The 21,195-nt window shown below is 43.1% G+C and overlaps 1 protein-coding gene across 1 annotated transcript in view; it reads right to left on the bottom strand.

The window, feature by feature from the left end:
* The window catches only part of atad3 (ATPase family AAA domain containing 3), a 65,876-nt gene extending 44,719 nt beyond the window's left edge, over nucleotides 1–21,157 (bottom strand). The window contains exons 1-7 of the mRNA XM_043675799.2: nucleotides 20,919–21,157; nucleotides 20,599–20,675; nucleotides 17,329–17,430; nucleotides 16,793–16,852; nucleotides 11,744–11,813; nucleotides 9,530–9,695; nucleotides 6,131–6,200 (exon numbers count right to left, since the gene is read on the bottom strand). Coding sequence (XP_043531734.1) covers nucleotides 6,131–6,200; nucleotides 9,530–9,695; nucleotides 11,744–11,813; nucleotides 16,793–16,852; nucleotides 17,329–17,430; nucleotides 20,599–20,675; nucleotides 20,919–21,135 — 762 coding nt within the window. The 5' untranslated portion in view covers nucleotides 21,136–21,157. The remainder of the gene's footprint in view (nucleotides 1–6,130; nucleotides 6,201–9,529; nucleotides 9,696–11,743; nucleotides 11,814–16,792; nucleotides 16,853–17,328; nucleotides 17,431–20,598; nucleotides 20,676–20,918) is intronic.
* Between the last annotated feature and the right edge of the window lie 38 nt (nucleotides 21,158–21,195).

The raw sequence follows: 21,195 nt of genomic DNA, 5'->3' as shown, positions 1-21,195 counted from the left end.
AACCAAATAATCGATTATCTCAACAAAATAGTGCCCACCCATCACATTTGGATAATTGAGGTTCCCCTGTAGTAAAAGAGCATGCTCAACATTAATGGCACTACACTTGTACTGAGAGGTTTATAGCCCAATCTCTCAATTACACCCAGGACGACTATTGGACACAATATAATTTACAGCACAAAGCTGTCGTAAATAAATATTAACAAATACTATGTAAATGTCAAACTTTCTGCTGATTCATATGTACACATACCAATAATTCAAGATGGAACTTCCATACCCAGATCAAATACAACCACTTAATTTACACCACAAGTCAAAACAAGGTTAATATTTAGCATTCAATAAGAGAATGCATTCACGTTGAAGACAGAATTTTAAAAAAAATTAAACCCTTAACACACCTTTAGGTCTGCTGGAAAAGCGCAGCAGGTCAGGCAGCATCCAAGGAGCAGGAGAATCGACGTTTCGGGCATGGGCCCTTCTTTCGTTCCCTGGCTTTTCCTTACCACCTTGTAAGTCAACCTCCAGTCTTCCAGCACCTCACCCGTGAGTATCAATGATACAAATATAGAGGAAACTCGATTGTTCGAATACCAATTATCCGAAAATCAGTTTATCCGAAGGAGATCTTGAGGTCCCGATAGAAACACTACATCAAAGGAGTGTTTCAAGCAGGGATTGAGTCTTTTGTTTACAGTGATTAAATAGGCACCGTCTCCAAATGACTGACCTCCCACCCTCTCACTCTTCCCACACCTTCCCTGGAGTTCGACAGAGGGGTGTATTCTAACAACCCCCCCACCCGCTTCCCAGAAATAGTCTCTCCAACATTGTCCTGTGCAAGGCAAACATGGAACCTGTCAAAAAGCTGCAGTAAAAAGAGTGTGTGGCTGTGTGTGTGCGTGTGCGGACGCGCGCTATTTGGAGACTTACCCCACAAAGGCAGTAACAGTCTTGTTGTTGGTGTGCAATCCGGATGCCCCAGAGATGGGGCTCGCTCGCTTTGTGCTGGGGGGGGGAGGGGTTTTGACTGGGTTGGATGGGGTTGCACGAGATTGGCAGACGGGGTTGGACCGAGTTGGGAGCAGGGGGCGGTGCTGGATTTGGTTTGGTGGTGGGGGAGGAGGGGAGAAGGGAAGACGGGCAGAGGCGGGGCCACATGCGCTGGGTGCTGCTGCACTCTCCTGAACGGGGAGTAGACTTTAAAACTCTGAGCCCCAAAGGAAAGGCATTCAATCGATTTTCCGAATAATCAACTATCCAAACAAAATTGTGCCCACCTAACACGTTCAGATAATTGAGTTTCCACTGCATCTCAGTAAGGAACCCAGCATTTACTTCCCTAGCTTCCCACAGTTCTAGGGTACATTTGATCAAGTCCCGGGAATGTATCCACCTTTATGCGTTTTAAGACATCCAGCACCTGGACATTTTTCAAGATGTCACTATTTATAACCCCATGTTCGCTATCTTGCATATCCTTCACCACATTAAACATTGATGCAAAACACTCCTTTCGTATCACCCCCATTTCCTGCAGTTCCCCACTTGCGCAGCCTTGCTGTAATTGAAAGGATCCTATCGTCTCTCTAGTTACTCTTTTGTCCTTGGGCTATTTATAGAATGTCTTCGAATTCTCCTTAAGACTATTTGCCAAAGCTATCCGATTTGCTGCCTGACCTTGCTGCAGCAGGTCAGGCAGCATCCAAGGAGGAGAATCAACGTTTCGGGCATAAACCCTTCTTCAGGACCGGATAATGCCGTTAAATGGTCTTTTTGGTCAATCCACCATTAAAAACTTGATAAGATTTAAATAGGTGTTTGCAGCTGTTAATACTTGGTTGGAATCCCATCACAGCCATCACTGTCCTGAGCTTGTGATCCCAGGATCTTGTTTGCACCTCTCAGCCAATTTTGAGAAGGTTAATAAAAGAAGCAATCTTTCTTTGTCACCTCATCCAAACACTTGGAGTCATAGAGAAATACAACACAGAACAGGCCCTTCGGTCCAACCTGATACGCTGACCAGATATCCTAATTCAATCTAGTCCCAGCAGCTGGCCCATATCCCTCCAAACCCTTCCTATTCATATACCCATCCAGATGCCTTTTAAATGTTGCAATTGTATCAGCCTCCATCACTTCCTCTGGCAGCTCATTCCAGACACATACTACCCTCTGCATGAAAGAGTTGCCCCTTAGGGCTCTTTTACATTTTTTTCCCTCTCCGCCTAAACCTTGCCTTCTAGTTTTGGACTCCCCGACCGCCTTTTAGTTCTGGACTCCCCAACCCCAGGGAAAAGACTTTGTCAGTTTATCCTATCCATGCCCCTCGATTTTATAAAGCTACATAAGGTCATCCCTCAGCCTCCGCCGCTCCAGGGAAAACAGCCCCAGCCTGTACAGCATCTCCCTATAGCTCAAATCCTCCAAACCTGGCAACATCTTTGTAAATCTTTTCTGAACCCTTTCAAGTTTCACAACATCTTTCTGATAGGAAGGAGACCAGAATTGCACGCAATATTCCAACAGTGGCCTAACCAATGTCCAACAGCCGCAACATGACTTTCCAACTCCTGTACTCAATACTCTGACCAATAAAGGAAAGCATACCAAATGTCTTCTTCACTATCCTATCTACCTGTAACTCCACTTTCAAGGAGCTATGAATCTGCATTCCAAGGTCTCCATGTGCAGTAGCACTCCCTAGGACCTTACCATTAAGTGTATATGTCCTGCTAAGATTTGCTTTCCCAAAATGCAGCACTTCCCATTTATTTAAATTAAACTCCATCTGCCACTTCTCAGCCCATTGGCCCATCTGATCAAAATCCCTTTGTAATCTGAGATAACCTTCTTCGCTGCCCACTACACCTCCAATTTTGGTGCCATCTGCAAACTTAGTAACTACACCTCTTATGCTCACATCCAAATCATTGATATAAATGATGAAAAGTAGAGGACCTAGCACCAATCCTTGTGGCACTCCACTGGTCACAGGCTTCCAGGTCTGAAAAGCAACCCTCCACCACCACCCTCTGTCTTCCATTTTTGAGTCAGTTCTGTATCCAAATAGCTAGTTCTCCCTATATTCCATGAGGAACCTTGTTGAACGCCTTACTGAAGTCCATATAGATCTCAAGAGAGAAAATGCTGGAAAATCTCAGCAGGTCTGGCAGCATCTGTAAGGAGAGAAAAGAGCTGACGTTTCAAGTCTAACTGACCTTTGTCAAAGCTAAAAAAAAGGGAGAAATAGGGAGGTATTTATACTGGGCTGAGAGAAGGTGAGTCATGGCTCCAGAAGCAAAGGTAGCAATAAAGAGGTGATAATGACAGTGCACAGAGAGATTATAGGGAGATTAGGAGCTGTGAATGACCAAGGCTGAAGTCAGTGTTATGTGATAAAATATGGGGAGGGAATGGGTGAAGTAGAGACAAAATGGAAAACAGGGGAGAAGGGTAGCAAAGGGGAGGAGAGGAAAAAGGTGATGAGAGAGTGGGGAGCGAGAGAAAGAGAGACAATCAAGAATTAGGAGGTACAGAAGTGAAAAAAAACTTAAAAAAAGATAAAATAAATGAAGCAGAATGAAAACAGAGGGGTTGAGATGGGATAATCATCTGAAGTTGTTGAATTCAATGTTGAGACCAGCAGGCTGTAACGTGCCTAGTCGGAAGATGAGATGCTGTTCCTCCAGTTTGCGTTGAGCTTCACTGGAACATTGCAGCAGGCCAAGGACAGACATGTGGGCATGGGAACTGGAACATTGGAATTTGCTTTTATCCACATAGACCTCATCTGCCGTCATCAATCTTCTTTGTTACTTCCTCAAAAAACTCAATCAAGTTTATGAGACTTGATTTCCCACGCACAAAGTCATGTTGACGATCCCTAATCAGTCCTTGCCTTTCCAAATGCATGTACATCATGTCCCCCAGGATTCTCTCCAACAACCTGCCCACCACCGACATCAGGCTCACTGGTCTATAGTTCCCTGGCTCGTCCTTACCACCTTTCTTAAACAGTCTTCCGGCACCTCACCTGTGACTATCGATTATACAAATATCTCAGCAAGAGGCCCAGCAATCACTTCTCTAACTTCTCGCAGAATTCTAGGGTACACCTGATCAGGTCCTGGGGATTTATCCACCCTTTATGCGTTTCAAGACATCCAACACTTCCTCCTCGGTAATGTGGACATTTTGCAAGATGCCACCATCTATTTCCCCACATTCTATATCTTCCATGTCCTTTTCCACAGTAAATACTGATGCAAAATACTCGTTTAATATCTCCCCCATCTTCTGCGGGTCTACACATAGGCGGACTTGCTGACCTTTGAGGGTCCTTATTCTCTCCCTAGTCACCCTTTTGTCCTTAATGTATTTGTAAAAACCCTTGGGATTCTCCTTAGCTCTATTTGCCAAAGATGTCTCACATTCCCTTTTTGCCCTCCTAATTTCCCTCTTAGGTATACTCCCACTACCTTTATATTCTAAGGATTCACTCGATCTATCCTGTCTATACCTGACATATGCTTCCTTCTTTTTCTTAACCAAACCCTCAATTTCTTTAGGCATCCAGTATTTCCTATACCTACCAGTCTTTCCTTTCACCTTAAACAGGAATATACTGCCTCTGGACTTTCGTTATCTCATTTCTGAAGGCTTCCCATTTTCTAGCTGTTCCTTTACTTGCGAACATCTGTGCCCAGTCAGCTTTTGGAAGTTCTTGCCTCATACCGTCAACATTTGCCAGCCTCCAATTTAGAAATTCAACTTTTAGATCTGGTCTATGCTTTTCCATCACCACTTCAAAGCTAATAGAATTATGGTCGCTGGCCCCCAAGTGCTCTCCCACTGACACCTCAGTCACCTGCCCTACCTTATTTCCCAAGAGTAGTTTTGCACCTTTTCCAGTAGGTGCATTCACATACTGAGTCAGAAAATTGTCTTGTACACACTTAAATTCCTCTCCATCTAAACCCTTAACACTATGGCAGTCCCAGTCTATGACCATAACCACTCTATTTTCTTACAGATAGCTGAGATCTCCTTACAAGTTTGTTTCTCAATTTCACTCTAACTATTAGGGGGTCAATAATACAATCCCAATAAGGTGATCATCCTTTCTTATTTCTCAGTTCCACCCAAATAACTTTCCTGGATATATTTCCAGGAATACCCTCTCTCAGCACAGCTGTAATGCTATCCCTGATCAAAAACGCCACTCCCCCTCCTCTCTTGTCTCCCTTTCTATCCTTCCTGTAGCATTTGTATCCTGGAACATTAAGCTGCCAGCCCTGCCCATCCCTAAGCCATGTTTCTGTAATTGCTATGATATCCCAGTCCCATGTTCCTAACCATGCCCTGAGTTCATCTGCCTTCCCTGTTAGGCCCCTTGCATTGAAATAAATGCAGTTTAATTTCTTCAGTCATTCTAAATATTTTGCCTTTCTGACCTTAACAGGAAAACATATTTTTCTTTAGTTTTAACATATATTCATTTGTTCTAGCACAGAGCATAAACTGATAGAATGTTGCAGATTGTTTGCATCAACTCAATGCATTTTGTTTGCTTTTACAAACTCCACTCAAACATTTCTTTTCAAAACTCTTGGAACAACTTCTCCAAAAGCTTAATCCTTCGATGCCAGCTTCAGTCTCAAGACCTATCTCGACACAATATCTGGGTATTTACTACTTAGCTTTGTCTTGATGGTGGAAAGTAAATCAAGTATACAAGATGATCCAAAATCTTACTTACACTTAACTGACCCAGCAGTACAACTCATTCTTTGTGAACACACTTCAGCAAGAAGTATGGAAAAGGCACCGGAGAAAGGAATGCTAATGATCTCAAGGCCAAGGACCGCTTCCACCTCCTAGAAACACCTGCCAAAAGTGTAGGTGGAGATGTGGCTCTAGGAAAGACCTCATCAGCCATACAAGGACCTACAGAACCCATGACCAGTGGCACAGAATCTCCTAAGTGGAGAATCATACTTGTTAGTGAGTGATTGCGGACAATGACAATACATTAAGCATTTGTTTTCATTTATTGGCACCCTAGAGAGTCCACACGTGTCCAGGAAATATTACAACTTCCAACCGCACTCTCACTTACTGTAGCTGTCACTTTGTCCCAGTCGGAAACAAATGCACGGAATCCTTCTCCAAACACTGCACCAGCTGTCCTGAGTGAAAGAGCAAAATAGAACAATCACCACATCTCAAAACATCACAAACAGCTGCAAAGAAGTGGAAACAGTCACAGTCTCTTGGGAAATAAAACAGACTGCAGGAAATAAATGAAAGCTTTTGGGACAGTGATCACATTACATCTCACTGACTTAGAAATAGGCAAGCAAAGATTTGCTCAGTCATGCTGTTTCAAAGTGATCAAATCAAAACTTCTATCAGATTATACATTATGAAACCAGTCCTGTTATTCTTGCCTTGCTGCTAAAGTCATTAATTACATTTTCAATCAAGACACTATTATTTTTACGAATGGAACAAATCTGAGCCTAAATCTCTAAATACCTTACAACCACTGGAAAAAGTCAATGCATGAAACTTAAAGCAATCTTTGCCTATATTTTTAAGATTAAACAGCTTCTAATTTTATGGGTATAATCACTATGTATCTCAAGGTAGATGCACTTTCCTGAATTTCTGGTCTCAATACTGAACATGTGCAACACAGCTACTTATGCCTGTAAACGATTGTTAACAATATAGTAAGGGTGAGATAAATAAAGTTGGAAGAAGCACATATCAGGCTGAAACACCAGCACAGACCTGTTGGGCCGAACTGCAAATTTTATGCTGTAAAATTCTATGTATAAAGAATTCAAGGGAAAGCAGCAATAGGTTACAGAGGACTCACCTCTGCAGGTAACAGGACAACAAACTGGGAATGGCATGTTACTCATATTTATATACTCAACGTGAATCCAAATGTTTGAGAGACCAAACTTCACTATGTTGTTTCCACATTCCCATTACAGTTTGATGCTATTTAGTGTCTCCAGAGCTACACCTAATGTTTTGGACCCAAAACTGAACAGATATAAAATAATTAACATAAGGCGTTGAAGGAGGCATTTGGCATGCTTGCTGTCATTGGTCAGTGCATGGAGCGTAGGAGTTGGGACGTCATTTTTCAGCCAAACAGGACATCGGTTAGGCCACTTTTAAAAGACTGCATTCAATTCTGGTCTCCATGCTATAGGAAAGATGTTGTTAAAAGGGTTCAGAAAAGATTTACAAGGATGTTGGTGAGTTTGGAGAATTGGAGCTCGGGCTATAGGGAGAGGCTGAATAGACTCGGGCTATTTGCCATGGTGCATCAGAGGCTGAGGGGTGACCTTATAGAGGTTTATAAAATGATGAGGGGCATAGATTGGATGGATAAACAAGGTCTTTTCCTAGGATGGGGGAGCCCAAAACTAGAAGGCATCAGTTTAAAGTGAGAGGGGTAAGATTTAAAAGGGATCTGAGGACAACTCTTTCATGCAGAGGCTGGTGCATGTATTGAATGAACTGCCAGAGGAAGTGGCAGAGGTAGGTGTAACATTTAAAAGCATCTGGATGGATACATGGATAGGAAAAGTTTAGAGGGATATGGGTTCATTGCTGGCAAATGGGACTAGATCAGATTAGGCTAGCTGGTCGGCGTGGATGAGTTGGATCGAAGAGTCAATTTCCATGCTGTACATCTCTATGACTCTGTACAGAACCTCGATGTTGCGCTGACCTGTGAAACCAATCTGACGCCCATCCAATCTAAACTATTCCATTTTCATCCAATGACCATTTAAATGCCCATAGACTGCAGATGCTGGAGATCAGAGCTTAAAAATGTGTTGCTGGAAAAGCACAGCAGGTCAGGCAGCATCAAAGGAGCAGGAGAATCGACGTTTCGGGCATAAGCCTAAAGAAGGGCTTATGCCCGAAACGTCGATTCTCCTGCCCCTTTAATGCTGCCTGGGTCTACTACTGTTGCTGGCAGGGCATTCCATGCCTCTACTTCTCGGAGTAAAGAAACTACCTCTGACATCTGTCCTATATCTAACACAAATAGATGGACTGGTTGAATTGAAGGGTCTGTTTCTGAGTTGCACAACTCCTCGACTCCGTGACAGCTGAAATCCACTTTCCTACCTGCCAGTCTATATGTAAAGCAACACATTTTGCAATTTCAGTCCAGTAAATTAATACATCACTGCAACATGATTCCACAAACCATGAGTAGAAAAGCATCAATCTCCCCACAACTGAAATCGATGCACTTAGTTTACTCTCAGTCAGTTAGGAACCTGCGACGATGAGAAGGAGGTCATTTAGAGAGCAAGTGTCCTCTAACCACTACTATACAAATAGGGTTTAGATACTTACCGAGCAACCCATGAGTCTTCTGTGGCATTGCATACAAAACATAAAGATTGAACGGAATGTTCAAGTGTAAGGGGTGTAAGGAACAAAGGACAAATAACGTAGACACGCAGACGCAATTCAGTCTTCAGTAAAATGACCCTCGCGCCTGCTCTATCATTCAATGGATCATAGCTGATTTCCACTCAGTTATTTTCCTGCACTACCCCATAGCACTTTATCCTTAACTTCGAGGCATCTATCAATCGATGTACAGCGTGGCAGGTTTACAAAAGCAGTTTCCATGATAAGTGGTGACAGAGATTGGTACTGCCAGTGCACACAACCAATAAGGTTACTTCTATGTTCTTGTGGCCCAATCTAGAACATAGTTTTCAGATAAGGGATGGCAGATTTAAAACAATGAGGAGAAATTACTTCTCTTAAAGGCTCATGATACTGTGGAATTTACTGCCCAGACAGTGGTGTATGGCGGGACATTGAGTAAATTTAGGGAGGAGATAGACAGGTTTTTCTTTGCTAACGGACTGAAGGGTTATGGAGAGTGGTATGAGGTCCAGGTGAGATCAACCATGATCATATCAAAAAGCAGATACAGGCTCCAGGAGCTGAATGTCTATATATTGATTCCAACGTATTTCTCATTATCCACGCATGAAATAGTTGGTAGTTCTTAATATTGGATCTTACTCAATACACCTCCAGTAACTACAGTGAGGTAAATTCTGGTCTAATATGAGAGGGGGTTGTGGTCGTAAAAGTAGCAGCTGTTTTTTCTTAATGAGAGGAGAATCGCAAGATTAGAGTCAGATTTTAATGCTCAAACGTTAGGTGGCCAGGAAGTGTTAATTTCTTCAGCAAACAATGAGTCACTCAGATCTAGAATAGGCAGTTCAATGTCAGGCGTTTTAATTACTATCATTAATCATCCATTTGAGGGCATCTCTATTAATCTGCAAAATGTCACTGCACCTCAATGGGCAGTATATACCAAAGGCAGCAGATAAAAGCAGACCCTGATATTGATGGTAAGGAAAGAAATGCAATGGTTTGATGAGGGAGAGAGATAACTGATCAGTCACGTTTAGTATTCTGAAATCGACCCTTCTGTCTACCGAACACTTACTTAATGGAATCAAGGACAGTCTGACGATGCTCTGCAGCTTTCAAACGGATCTGTTCTCTGATCAGATCAGCATTCTCTCGCTCAACCTTCGCACGGGCTTTAGCTTCAGCCTCAATTCGAAGCATCTCATTCTTGTGTCGGAGCTCCATCTCGTGTTCAATAGTGGCTACAGTGGGGAAAGATAGATCAAAACAATACCATTCACCATGGCTGGGAAACTGAATATTTGAGTTTATAAAGACAAATTCCTTAATGCTGGACACAATTATTAGTATCATAGGGAAAAAAAAAACCTTCATTCAGTCCACTGTGTTTCTATTATCCCTAAAGGAACTATTCAGCTGAATTCCACTTTCCAGCTCTTTTGTTTAATCTGTAGGCTTGAAGGTTATGGTGATTCACATATGTATTCAGACAGTTTTAAATGTGAAGAGGGTCGTCTCTATCTCTACCACCCTTTCAGATAGTGAAAGCCAGAACTCTATCATTCATTGGATTAAGTAACTTCCATCAACACTCCCCAATCCTTACAGCAAATAGTTTAAATCTTCGTTCCCCTGGATATTGAATTCAGCAATAAAAATGGGTCTTGCATATTCACTTGTCCAGGCATTTCGAGTTCTACAGATTTCAATTAAATCACCTCTTAGCTGGCAGCTGTCCAAAGGAATCTACCCCAACCTGTCTCATCTTTCTTCAATTAAAAATTCTCTACTCCTGGTGACATTTGCCATGCCGTCTCCAATATGATCACATTCTTTCTGTAAAATGGTAACAGGGATTTTATTCTAGCTATCTGCCTTTCCACTCACTCCCCTGTCTTATAAACCTATCTTGCCTGTTCCTGATTGATGACAATTAACACTGGCCCTCAGAACATTTTCAATAATTTGCACCCACCAACATTAGGGTAGTTGACCTATTACTGCTGTATCCCTTTACAAACAACAGCCCAATGCTAGCTGTCCATTAGCTCCACATTAGCAGCCTGAAGGGACAGAAAAATGATGGCTAGAGCCTTCACTCCAACTGTCTCGTTTCTCTTAACAGCCTGGGATTCAGCTCATCTGGGCCAACTGATTCATATTTAAAGATGTCCCTCCCCCCCAAGTTTCCTTGTATTATGATTTACTATGTCTAATATTTCACACACGTTCTCAACTACAATGTCACCATTATTCCACACCTCTGTGATACAAGTGCAAAGAATTCATCAACAATCATCCCCATGTCTTCCCTTTATACAGACCTTTAAGGTCTAAAAGCCCTAGTTTCCTTTTCTTCATGTAACTTTAAAACTCTCCTAGTGTCTTCCATGAACTCAATGTTAAACTGGGAAGAGACGAGGAGACGAAAAAGGGTAGCCAAAAGACTAAATAATCGGCAGCATATGACAAAGCTTGCTGGAATCCTCAGTGAGTGAACAGCCTCATTTTACAGACAAGTTGTCAGATTTTAGTCCAATCTACAAAATCAAGCTTTCAACCAAAGATTGCACTGTACCCTGAATCCTTTCATAGTCACTTTTTAAAAAGCACCAACTCAACGTACTGGCAATATGAACACAACCTCTGAGCTGTGACCTCTTTCAAGATGTGCTTAGTCCCCAGGATTAAGTCAAAGCACAAAGACAAGGACTGCCCTATGCAATAAAAAGGAAGTCAAGAGTGTGGTACTGGAAAAGCACAGCCGGTCAGGCAGCATCCGAAGAGCAGGAAAATTGACATTTCGGGCAAAGGCCCTTCATCAGGAATGAGGCTGTGAGCTGAGGGGGTGGAGAGATAAATGGGAGGGGGGGGGAGGTGAAGTTAACCAAGAGTGCAATAGGTGGATGGAGGTGGGGGTAAAGGTGATATGTCGGAGGAGAGGGTGGCGCAGATAGGTGGGAAGAAAGATGGACAGATGGGCCAGGTCATGAGGACGGTGCTGATCTGGAAGGTTGGAACTGGGATAAGATGAGGGAGGGGGGGGGGGAAATGAGGAAACTGGTGAAGCAGGTTCCTCTCAGATTGTCTTAACATCAAAAGTGAACAGCGTTAAATTCATTACTCTCTAACTCTCCAATCCTGCACAGCTCTCATATTGGATCAGATTAATATTGAATAATTTTTCATTCAAGTTAAAAAAGAGCAACCAATTCAAGATTAACAGTTAATCTGAATTTTAACAATTAATCTGGATAAATTGAACAAGAGTATAACTGTAATACCTTACCTCTTCGCATAGATTCCTGTTTCTGAACAGATTCCTCCTGTTTCCTCAAATTCTCCTCATTCAATAATTGCTAATAAAAACACAGAATAATTGGTTTAAAATGACAATGCTTATTGCCTTGTCCATTAATCATTTATCTGGTGAAGCATTGCAACATTTCAGCTCAAGAGCCATACTGGCACAGGTATTGCTAATTCGTGATAGTTAACCCTCCACAGCAGAAGGTGGAATTTTAATTCAATAAAATCAAAATCAGGAATTAAGAGTCTAATGACAAGCACAAATCCATTTGACGATTGTTGGAAAATCCCATCTGGTTCACGAATGTCATTTAGGGAAGGAAACTGTCATCCTTGCTTGATCTGGTCTACACGTGATTCCAGACCCACAACACTTAACTGCCCTCTAGACAATCAGGGATGGGCAATAAATGCAGGCCTAGCCAGTGACACCCTCAAGCTTTAAATGAATTTTTTAAAATTCCAAATGATCTTCCTCATGCATAACGATATGATATCTTTTTCTTAAAAAAAAGGACTTATTGCTGGGACTATCAGCATCAACTGACAGTATCAGACTGTCCTGATTTCAGTAGGTTGCCTTCAGAGGGCAATTCAAGTTTTAAACAACTGGATGCTCCAATCTCATGGATCTAACTTTATATGATCTGCCATGTCCCTCAAACAAACTTAAACTGTTTATAAATCATGCAGCTTTTTGGGACTTCAGTGACTACACTGTACGTAGCTGCCCCACAAGGATTTGGTAGCAGTACTGAGTATGCGTACTTCACGCTGAAGAGATTCATGGTGACAAGCGTTAGAGCCTCCTCTGGTGCCGGATGCTGGTATTGTAATACATGACATGTGATTCATCCACAGCATTTAGAGTCAGATTAAGAATTAAGATTCAGACAGACATGTCTTTTCTCAGACAAAATATTAAAATCAAAGCAGAGTTCTTATTTGGATGGATGGAAAAAATCCCACTGCACCATTTTGAAAAGCAATATTATCCCCAGAGTTTGAGCCAATATTTATCATTCAACCAACAAATGTAAAACACATCAGATTCATTACGACTTCACTATTTCTGGGATCTTGCTGTGCATGCTGTTAGAACATAGAACAATACAGCACAGAACAGGCCCTTCGGCCCACGATGTTGTGCCGAACATTTGTCCTAGCTTAAGCACCCATCCATGTACCTATCCAATTGCCGCTTAAAGGTCACCAAAGATTCTGACTCTACCACTCCCACAGGCAGCGCATTCCATGCCCCCACCACTCTCTGGGTAAAGAACCCACCCCTGATATCTCCCCTATACCTTCCACCCTTCACCTTAAATTTATGTCCCCTTGTAATACTCTGTTGCACCCGGGGAAAAAGTTTCTGACTGTCTACTCTATCTATTCCTCTGATCATCTTATAAACCTCTATCAAGTCACCCCTCATCCTTCGCCGTTCCAACGAGAAAAGGCCTAGCACTCTCAACCTATCCTCGTACGACCTATTCTCCATTCCAGGCAACATCCCGGTAAATCTTCTCTGCACCCTCTCCAAAACTTCCACATCTTTCCTAAAGTGAGGCGACCAGAACTGCACACAGTACTCCAAATGTGGCCTAACCAAAGTCCTGTACAGTTGCAACATCACTTCACGACTCTTGAATTCAATCCCTCTGCTAATGAACACTAATACATCATAGGCCTTCTTACAAGCTCTATCCACCTGAGTGGCAATTTTCAAAGATCTATGAACATAGACCCCAAGATCCCTCTGTTCCTCCACCTCACTAAGAACCCTACTGTTAACCCTGTATTCCGCATTCTTATTTGTCTTTCCAAAATGGACAACCTCACACTTGTCAGGGTTGAACTCCATCTGTCACTCCTCAGCCCAGCTCTGCATCATATCTAAGTCTCTTTGCAGCCGACAACAGCCCTCCTCACTATCCACAACTCCACCAATCTTTGTATCATCTGCAAATTTACTGACCCACCCTTCGACTCCCTCATCCAAGTCATTAATAAAAATTACAAACAGCAGAGGACCCAGAACTAATCCCTGCGGAACTCCACTTGTAACTGGGCTCCAGGCTGAATATTTGCCATCTACCACCACTCTCTGACTTCGACCGGTTAGCCAGTTTTCTATCGAATTGGCCAAATTTCCCTCTATCCCATACCTCCTGACTTTCCGCATAAGCCTATCATGGGGAACCTTTTCAAATGCCTTACTAAAATCCATGTATACTATATCCACTGCTCTACCTTCATCTACATGCTTGGTCACCTCCTCAAAGAATTCAATAAGACTTGTAAGGCAAGACCTACCCTTCACAAATCCGTGCTGGCTGTCCGTAATCAAGCAGTGTCTTTCCAGATACTCATAAATCCTATTCCTCAGTACCCTTTCCATTACTTTGCCTACCACCGAAGTAAGACTAACTGGCCTGTAATTCCAGGGTTATCCCTATTCCCTTTTTTGAACAGGGGCACAACATTCGCCACTCTCCAGTCCCCTGGTACCACCCCCGTTGACAGTTCTGCCACATTTTCTACGTTACAACAGTGACTACACCACAAACAGCAGCTCATTAGCTGTAAGTGACACTGTTAAAGCTATTATACAGATAGTGGCTTCTTTTCATATAGAATTTACACAGTGAGACCCTACAAGTTGACTTGCTGCTTCAGCATGCTTTCGCTGGCTCAGCAGGTATATTTATTGCCCAGCATACCACTGCATCACACTGAGGTAGCTGTATCCTTAGCTATTCTCAATCACACAAAGACCGAGAATATACCAAGCAATGCAATACTAAATCACAGAAGCTAGGATGATGCCACCCTTGGCCTGTGATCAGTTACCTGCACTCAATATCCCATAGGGATACATGATGAGCGAAAGCGCGCAACAGAAAAAGCCAACCAGGTTTTCCACCCCAATCATTAACCAATACACGTGTATGCTTGAAATGATATCAGCAAAAATAAAGTCAATCAGATTCTGGATTTCCAGAAAGAGGAGAGAACATGAATCGCATAATGGCACAGCACAGGATGTCGTTTGCTCTTTGGTAACTGTGATATAATTAGACCAATTCCTGTACTTGTTCCCTGTAGCCTTGCACATTTTCCCTTCAATCATTCATGAAATTCTCCTTTGCATGCTAGTTCCACTGTCACCCTAATAACTTGGTGCATAATAAGTTTGTGCGTTGCATTTGGTTCCTTTGTCAACCATTTTAAACAGATGCATTCTTGTCACTATCCTATTGCAATGTTAAAAGATTAAATTGTACTATCTCTCTGGATATTAATGTAAGTTTGTCCTGGTACTGAGCTCGCTGTAAAACAAGGTGCCAAATTTAATCTGTGGTCTTAAAATAAATGACAATCTCAGTGTACTTTATCTATTTCTGACAAATATAAGAAAAGCCAGTCACACTACCTCTTATCAAAAGAAATGTTAGATCAATATCAATTAAATCCTGATCTAGTTGAAGTTGTTACACCATTTGTGAAGGAATTCAATTAATAACAAAATATTTGGCCTGAATTCTTTAGTTTAAAACTTGACATTTATATCATATGTAGTGTGTGTGCAGAAATTTACTATGATCAAACATTCTTCTTCTGTGCACTCTACTAAACCACAGCTCACAGCTCGAGGGTTTGTGTGTCTCGATGTTCGTGCATCTGTTTTTAAAATTGTACTATTCATATTGTCTTTCCTCAATCTTCCCCATAAAACAAACAGTTTTACCCTTCACAGCATTAAATCTCAATCACCACATGTTTACTTGTTTCACCAGTCTGTTTTCCTTGAGTCTTCTGTATGATACTCTTTACCGTTTACCATATTTTGGAGTTTCGTGCCACCTGCAAACTTTGATATGATAATCTGTCTACTAAAGTGCTCCGGTTTCCTCCCACAATCCAAAGATGTAAAGGTAAGGTGAATTGGCCACGCTAAATTGATTATGGTGTTCAGGGATGTGTAGGTCAGGGGTAAATACAGCGTAGGGGAATGGGGTCTGGGTGGGTTACTCTTCCGAGGGTTGGTGTGTACTTGTTGGGCCGAAGGGCCTGTTTCCATACTGTAGGGATTCTAATTCTAACATAATACTATGTAGTACTATGAAAAACAACTGCACACTACTATTCTTTGCTTTCTGTCTTTTAGTCAAGTTTGGATCCATGTTTCCATCAATTTAACAGAGGTTAATTTTATTAACATGTCTATCACATTGTATTTCAAAAGATTCTTTGCATGTCTACATACACATGAAACACTATCTTCAAAAAACACCCTCCATTAATCTGAAGAACTATCAATTGAGTTAGTCAAAACAGCAGCTGGCTTCAAACAAAATTTTACTGACATGCAAAATGTCAACTGCGTCCTGACATTTATCGATTAAAAGCTGCCCCATCACCAACATCATGCAAATTGCTCATTTGCTGGATTCACTCTTTCACTGTTTGTTATACAAGAGTGCAACACTTGTAGTTCTCCAGTCTGAGATAGTTTCAGAGAACAAGAACGACTGGAAAACTTCTGAGGTTTTGGCCACAGCTTCCAACCATACATCCTTCAGTAAACTAGAATGCATCCTATCCATTGCATGACTTTTCTATTTTAAGGACTGCTAACATTTGAAGCACTTGTTCTTTATATATGTTTTCCATCCAAAATCATTATTGCTTTCACCTTTAATTATAACTTTGCCAGCATTTTCTGCTCTGGTACAAAAAGTACTCACTTAAATCACTCATTATGCTCTTTGCCTCCTTGTCAGTCTCTAATTAGTTCCATTTTCTCTTCAACCATCCTTTCAATATTTGGGCATTTATAAAAGACCTTTGCATTCTATTTGATGTTAGTTATTACTTATGCAATTTGCTATGGCACTCTTCTGCCTGGTTTTAGAACTCGGTTCTTTTTATATTTAGATTTTAAAAGATTGATTACATTTCCAGACCTTCAATCACTCAGCCCTCCATTCCATACAAAATTACCAAGGACTTCATGCCCGCTTACCTGCTGGCGGAGTTGGTCATCATATCGCTGTCTTGCTAGTTTGTCCTGATACTGAGCTCGCTGTAAAACAAGATGCCAAATTTAATCTGTGGGCTTAAAACAAATGACAATCTCCGTGTACTTTATCTATTTCTGACAGATATAAGAAAAGCCAGTCACACTACCTCTTATCAAAAGAAATGTTAGATCAATATCAATTAAATCCTGATCTAGTTGAAGTTGTTACACCATTTGCGAAGGAATTCAATTAATAACAAAATATTTGGCCTGAATTCTTTAGTTTAAAACTTGACATTTATATCATATGTAGTGTGTGTGCAGAAATTTACTATGATCAAACATTCCTCTTCTGTGCACTCTACTAAACCACAGCTCACGCTCGCAAGCATTTCCCTCAGCTCAGGGACGCATGAGAATGCCCTCGCACAAATGACTCAGGACACTTGCCTCTTAATGAACTTGTAGGCATTAATTTCATTCAGTTTAGACATCCATTCCTTGCAACCAGAAAAACTACTTTAACTGCAAATACTTACAGCCTGGTGTTGCCTTGTTTCTTCAGCCAGTGTTTTCCGCTTCTCTTCTCCCTGAACTTTGATTTGATCACTTTTCAGTTGTTCCACAGCAGCTTCATATTCCTGCAAGCAGAATTACAAAAAATGTAATCTGTCAGCAGAACAAGTCACGAATAAATTTAGAGGCATCAACAGATTCAACATTTCCACCAAAATTTAGAAACATGTATCTAAGATTAGATAGAGACCGGGATCAACTGGTTCAATGAGCTGAAGCATGGCAAATAGGAGTTTAATTTGGATAAAAGTGAGATATTGCATTTTGGTAAAACAAAGACAAGACTTACACAATTAAAAATGGAGACTTGGGCAGTTTTGTAGAACAAAGAGATCTCAGGGCTCAGATGCATAATTCCTTAAAGTTTGCATCACATGTAGATAGGGTGGTTAAGAAGGCATTTAGCATGCTTGCTTTCACTGCTCAGAACATTTGAGTATAGGAGTTGGGATATTATGCTTAGATTGCACAGTATAATGGTGAGACCTCTTCTGGAGTACTATGTCCAGTTATGGTCTCCCTGTTATTGGAAATATATTATTAAGCTGGACAACGTTCAGAAGAGATTTACCAGGAATGGACATTTTTCACGAGAATTAGAAGGTCAAGATGTGACCTTATAGAGGTTTAAAAAATAACGAAGGGTTTAGATAAGGTGAATAGCAGGCACCTTTTACCCTAGGATGGGGGATTTCGAGACAAGGGGGCTTTTTTAATGTAAAAGGAAAAAGATTTAAAGACATATGGGGCAATTCTTTCATACAGAGTGGTTCACGTGTGGATTGAACTTCCAGAGGAAGTGGCGGACGTGGGTACAGTTATAACTTTTAAAAGACAGTTCAAATAAGTACATGAATAAGAAATGTTTGGAGAGATATGGGCCAAGCAGAGGCAGGTGGCACTAGTTTAGTTTGGGTTTACAGTCAGCATGGACTAGTTGGATTGAAGGGTCTGTTTCGGTGCTGCATGATTGTGAGAAAATTATACATTTTGTAAATCAGAGTTGTAGGAAGGCGACTGGACAAAACTGCATTTGAGACTTACTTTTATGCATGAGTGACTAGCAAACAAATGGCAACAAAGTTGCTCTAAACATTAAGAACCCTACTCATGCCCCAAACCAGTGGTGCTTTTAAAATGTGAAACACTGTACATGAACAATTCCATTCTCTCCTGAACATATTCAAGGTAAACAACATCCAACTAGTTAAATCAAACTTTAAAGCCCACATTATAGACCAAAATACAGTTCACAGAGTCACTAGTGAATGCTGTACCATCTCTCCAAAGGGTGGATCTGCTGAGTAAACTGTAAGAGGAATTAAGTCTCTACCTACTGATAGACCCTGCAGAAGGGTCACTCCTCTGTTCAACCTCTAAATTCTGAAATTCTCCTTCCCCGGCTAAACCGTCGCCTCCCAGGCAACCTTCTCACCTCAGGGGTTCTCCCACTCACAGCTTTCAACCTCATAGTTTGGGAGCCCTGCACTGCCCTGTTCTACCTCCTACCCAAGATCCACAAGCCTGATTACCCTGGCTGACCTGTCGTTTCAGCCTGTTCCCGCCCCACCGAATTCATCTCCACATATCTCGATACTGTCCTATCCCCTGGTCCAGAAACTCCCCACATACATTCGGGACACCACACTCTCCACCTCCTCCAAGACTTCCGTTTCCCTGGCCACCAACGCCTCATCTTCACCATGGACATCCAATCCCTCGGGCCTCCAAGCCCTCCATTTCTTCCTCTTCTGACGTCCCCACCAGTACCCTTCCACTGACACTCTTATTCGTTTGGCTGAACTAGTCCTCACCCTTAACGATTTCTCCTTTGAATCCTCCCACTATCTCCAGACGAAAGGGGTAGCCACGGGCACCCGCACGGTCCCCAGCTATGTCTATCTCTTTGTCGGCTATATGGAACAGTCTATCGGCCGCAGTTACACCGGCGCTACTCCCCACCTCTTCCTCCGGTACATTGATGCCTGCACTCATGCTCCCATGAGGAGGTTGAACAGTTCATCAACTTCAACACATTCCACCCCAACCTTAAATTCATCCAGACCATCTCTGACACCTCTCTCCCCTTCCTGGACCTCTCCATCTCCATCAACGGTGACCGACTCAACACTGATATTTTCAACAAACCCACTGACGCCCACAGCTACCTGGATTAGACATCTTCCCACCCTGCCTCCTGCAAAAATGCTATCCCTTATTCCCAATACCACTGCTGCATCTGTTCCCAGGAATACCAGTTCCACCACACAACACACCAGATAGCCTCCTTCTTTAAAGACCGCAAATTCCCCTCCCATGTGGGTGATGATGCCTTCCAGCACATCTCATCCACTTGCTGCACCTCCACCCTCAAATCCCACCCCTCCAACCACAACAAAGACAGAATCCCTCAGTCCTCACCTTCCACCCCACCAACCTCCAAATGCATTGCATCATCCTCTGCCATTTCCGCTACCTACAAACTGACCCCACCACCAGGGATATATGTCCCTCCCCACCCCTATCTGCTTTCCGTAAAGTCCATTCCCTCTGCAACTACTGAGTCGGGCCCACGCTTCAGAAAACATCTCCAGGTCACCCGCACCAACCAACACCACTGCCACGTGGCTGAACACTTCAACTCCCCCTCCCACTCTGCCAAGGATATGCAGGTTCTGGGCCTCCTCCATTGCCACTCCCTCACCACCCAACACCTGGAGGAAGAATGCCTCATCATCCACCTTGGGACCCGCCAACCCTATGACATCAATATGGATTTCACCAGTTTCTTCATTCCCCTCCCCCCACCTTACCCCATTCGAACCTTCCAGATCAGCACCACCCTCATGACCTGTCTCATCTGTCCATCTTCCTTCCCACCTATCTGCCCCACCTTCCCCTCCGACCTATCGCCCTTACCCCCACCTCCATCCACCTACTGCACTCTCAACTACCTTCTCCACACCCCATCCCTTCCCATTTATCTCTCCAACCGTCGCGGCTCCCTGCTTCATTCCTAATGAAGGGCTTTTGCCTGAAACGTCAACTTTCCTGCTCCTCGGATGCTGCCTGACCTGCTGTGCTTACGGACTTTCGCCTGTCCTACAACTGCCCGATCGCAGCAAGATTCCCTCCCGCCGACCCTGTCTCCACTCCGGAGGCCCTTTAGAGCTGGCTCTTTGCATCGCATCACTCCCTCCCTACTCCCAAATTCGATCCATGTGTTCCAGTACCTTGATGCGGCTTTGATGCTCCATTTGGAGGGTTTGCTCCTGTAGACGAGAGAGATCCAGGGCATCCTTGGCGTGACCTGAAAGAAGGAAAGAAAGAAAGAGCGGACAAGTGAGTGGAATTTGGAGAAGATGGCCAGCCGGACTCCAGTCAGAATGAGCCCACCGCCCACAAGCAGGCTGAAGGTCACAGGCCGACCCACCGTCCGAATAATTCAAGGGGAATCCGTTTCAGGACACGGGGCTTTTGGAGACTGCCTATGCCCTCAGATCTATAATCGAGGCCTCACTAAGCCCGGGTCCCCGACTTTCGGGTCACTCACGGGATGAGTCCAGGTCCCGGGCCGCCTTGGCCGCGCGTTCCAGGCCGGTCGGGTCGAAGTTGGTCCATTTGTCTTTATGCCGGTCGCGGTCAGAGCCATCGCTACCCCCTCCGGTTCCGGCAGGGGGTAAGGCTGGGGGCACGGGCGGTACTGGGGATCCCGTGTCACCGGAGCCGGGCTGCTGGCTCCCCTTGTTCAAACCAAAGATCCAAGACATGGCGACTCCCGCACGCGGCTCGGTGCGGTGACCTCTACAGCTAGCGCGCCTGCGCGAGAC

Source organism: Chiloscyllium plagiosum, unplaced genomic scaffold (genome assembly GCF_037043375.1).
Source record: "Chiloscyllium plagiosum isolate Xiang-an unplaced genomic scaffold, Cpla_swu_hap1 HiC_scaffold_37, whole genome shotgun sequence".
Taxonomy (NCBI): domain Eukaryota; kingdom Metazoa; phylum Chordata; class Chondrichthyes; order Orectolobiformes; family Hemiscylliidae; genus Chiloscyllium; species Chiloscyllium plagiosum.
Note: the sequence above shows the minus strand (reverse complement) of the source record. Positions and strands in the feature narration are given on the sequence as shown.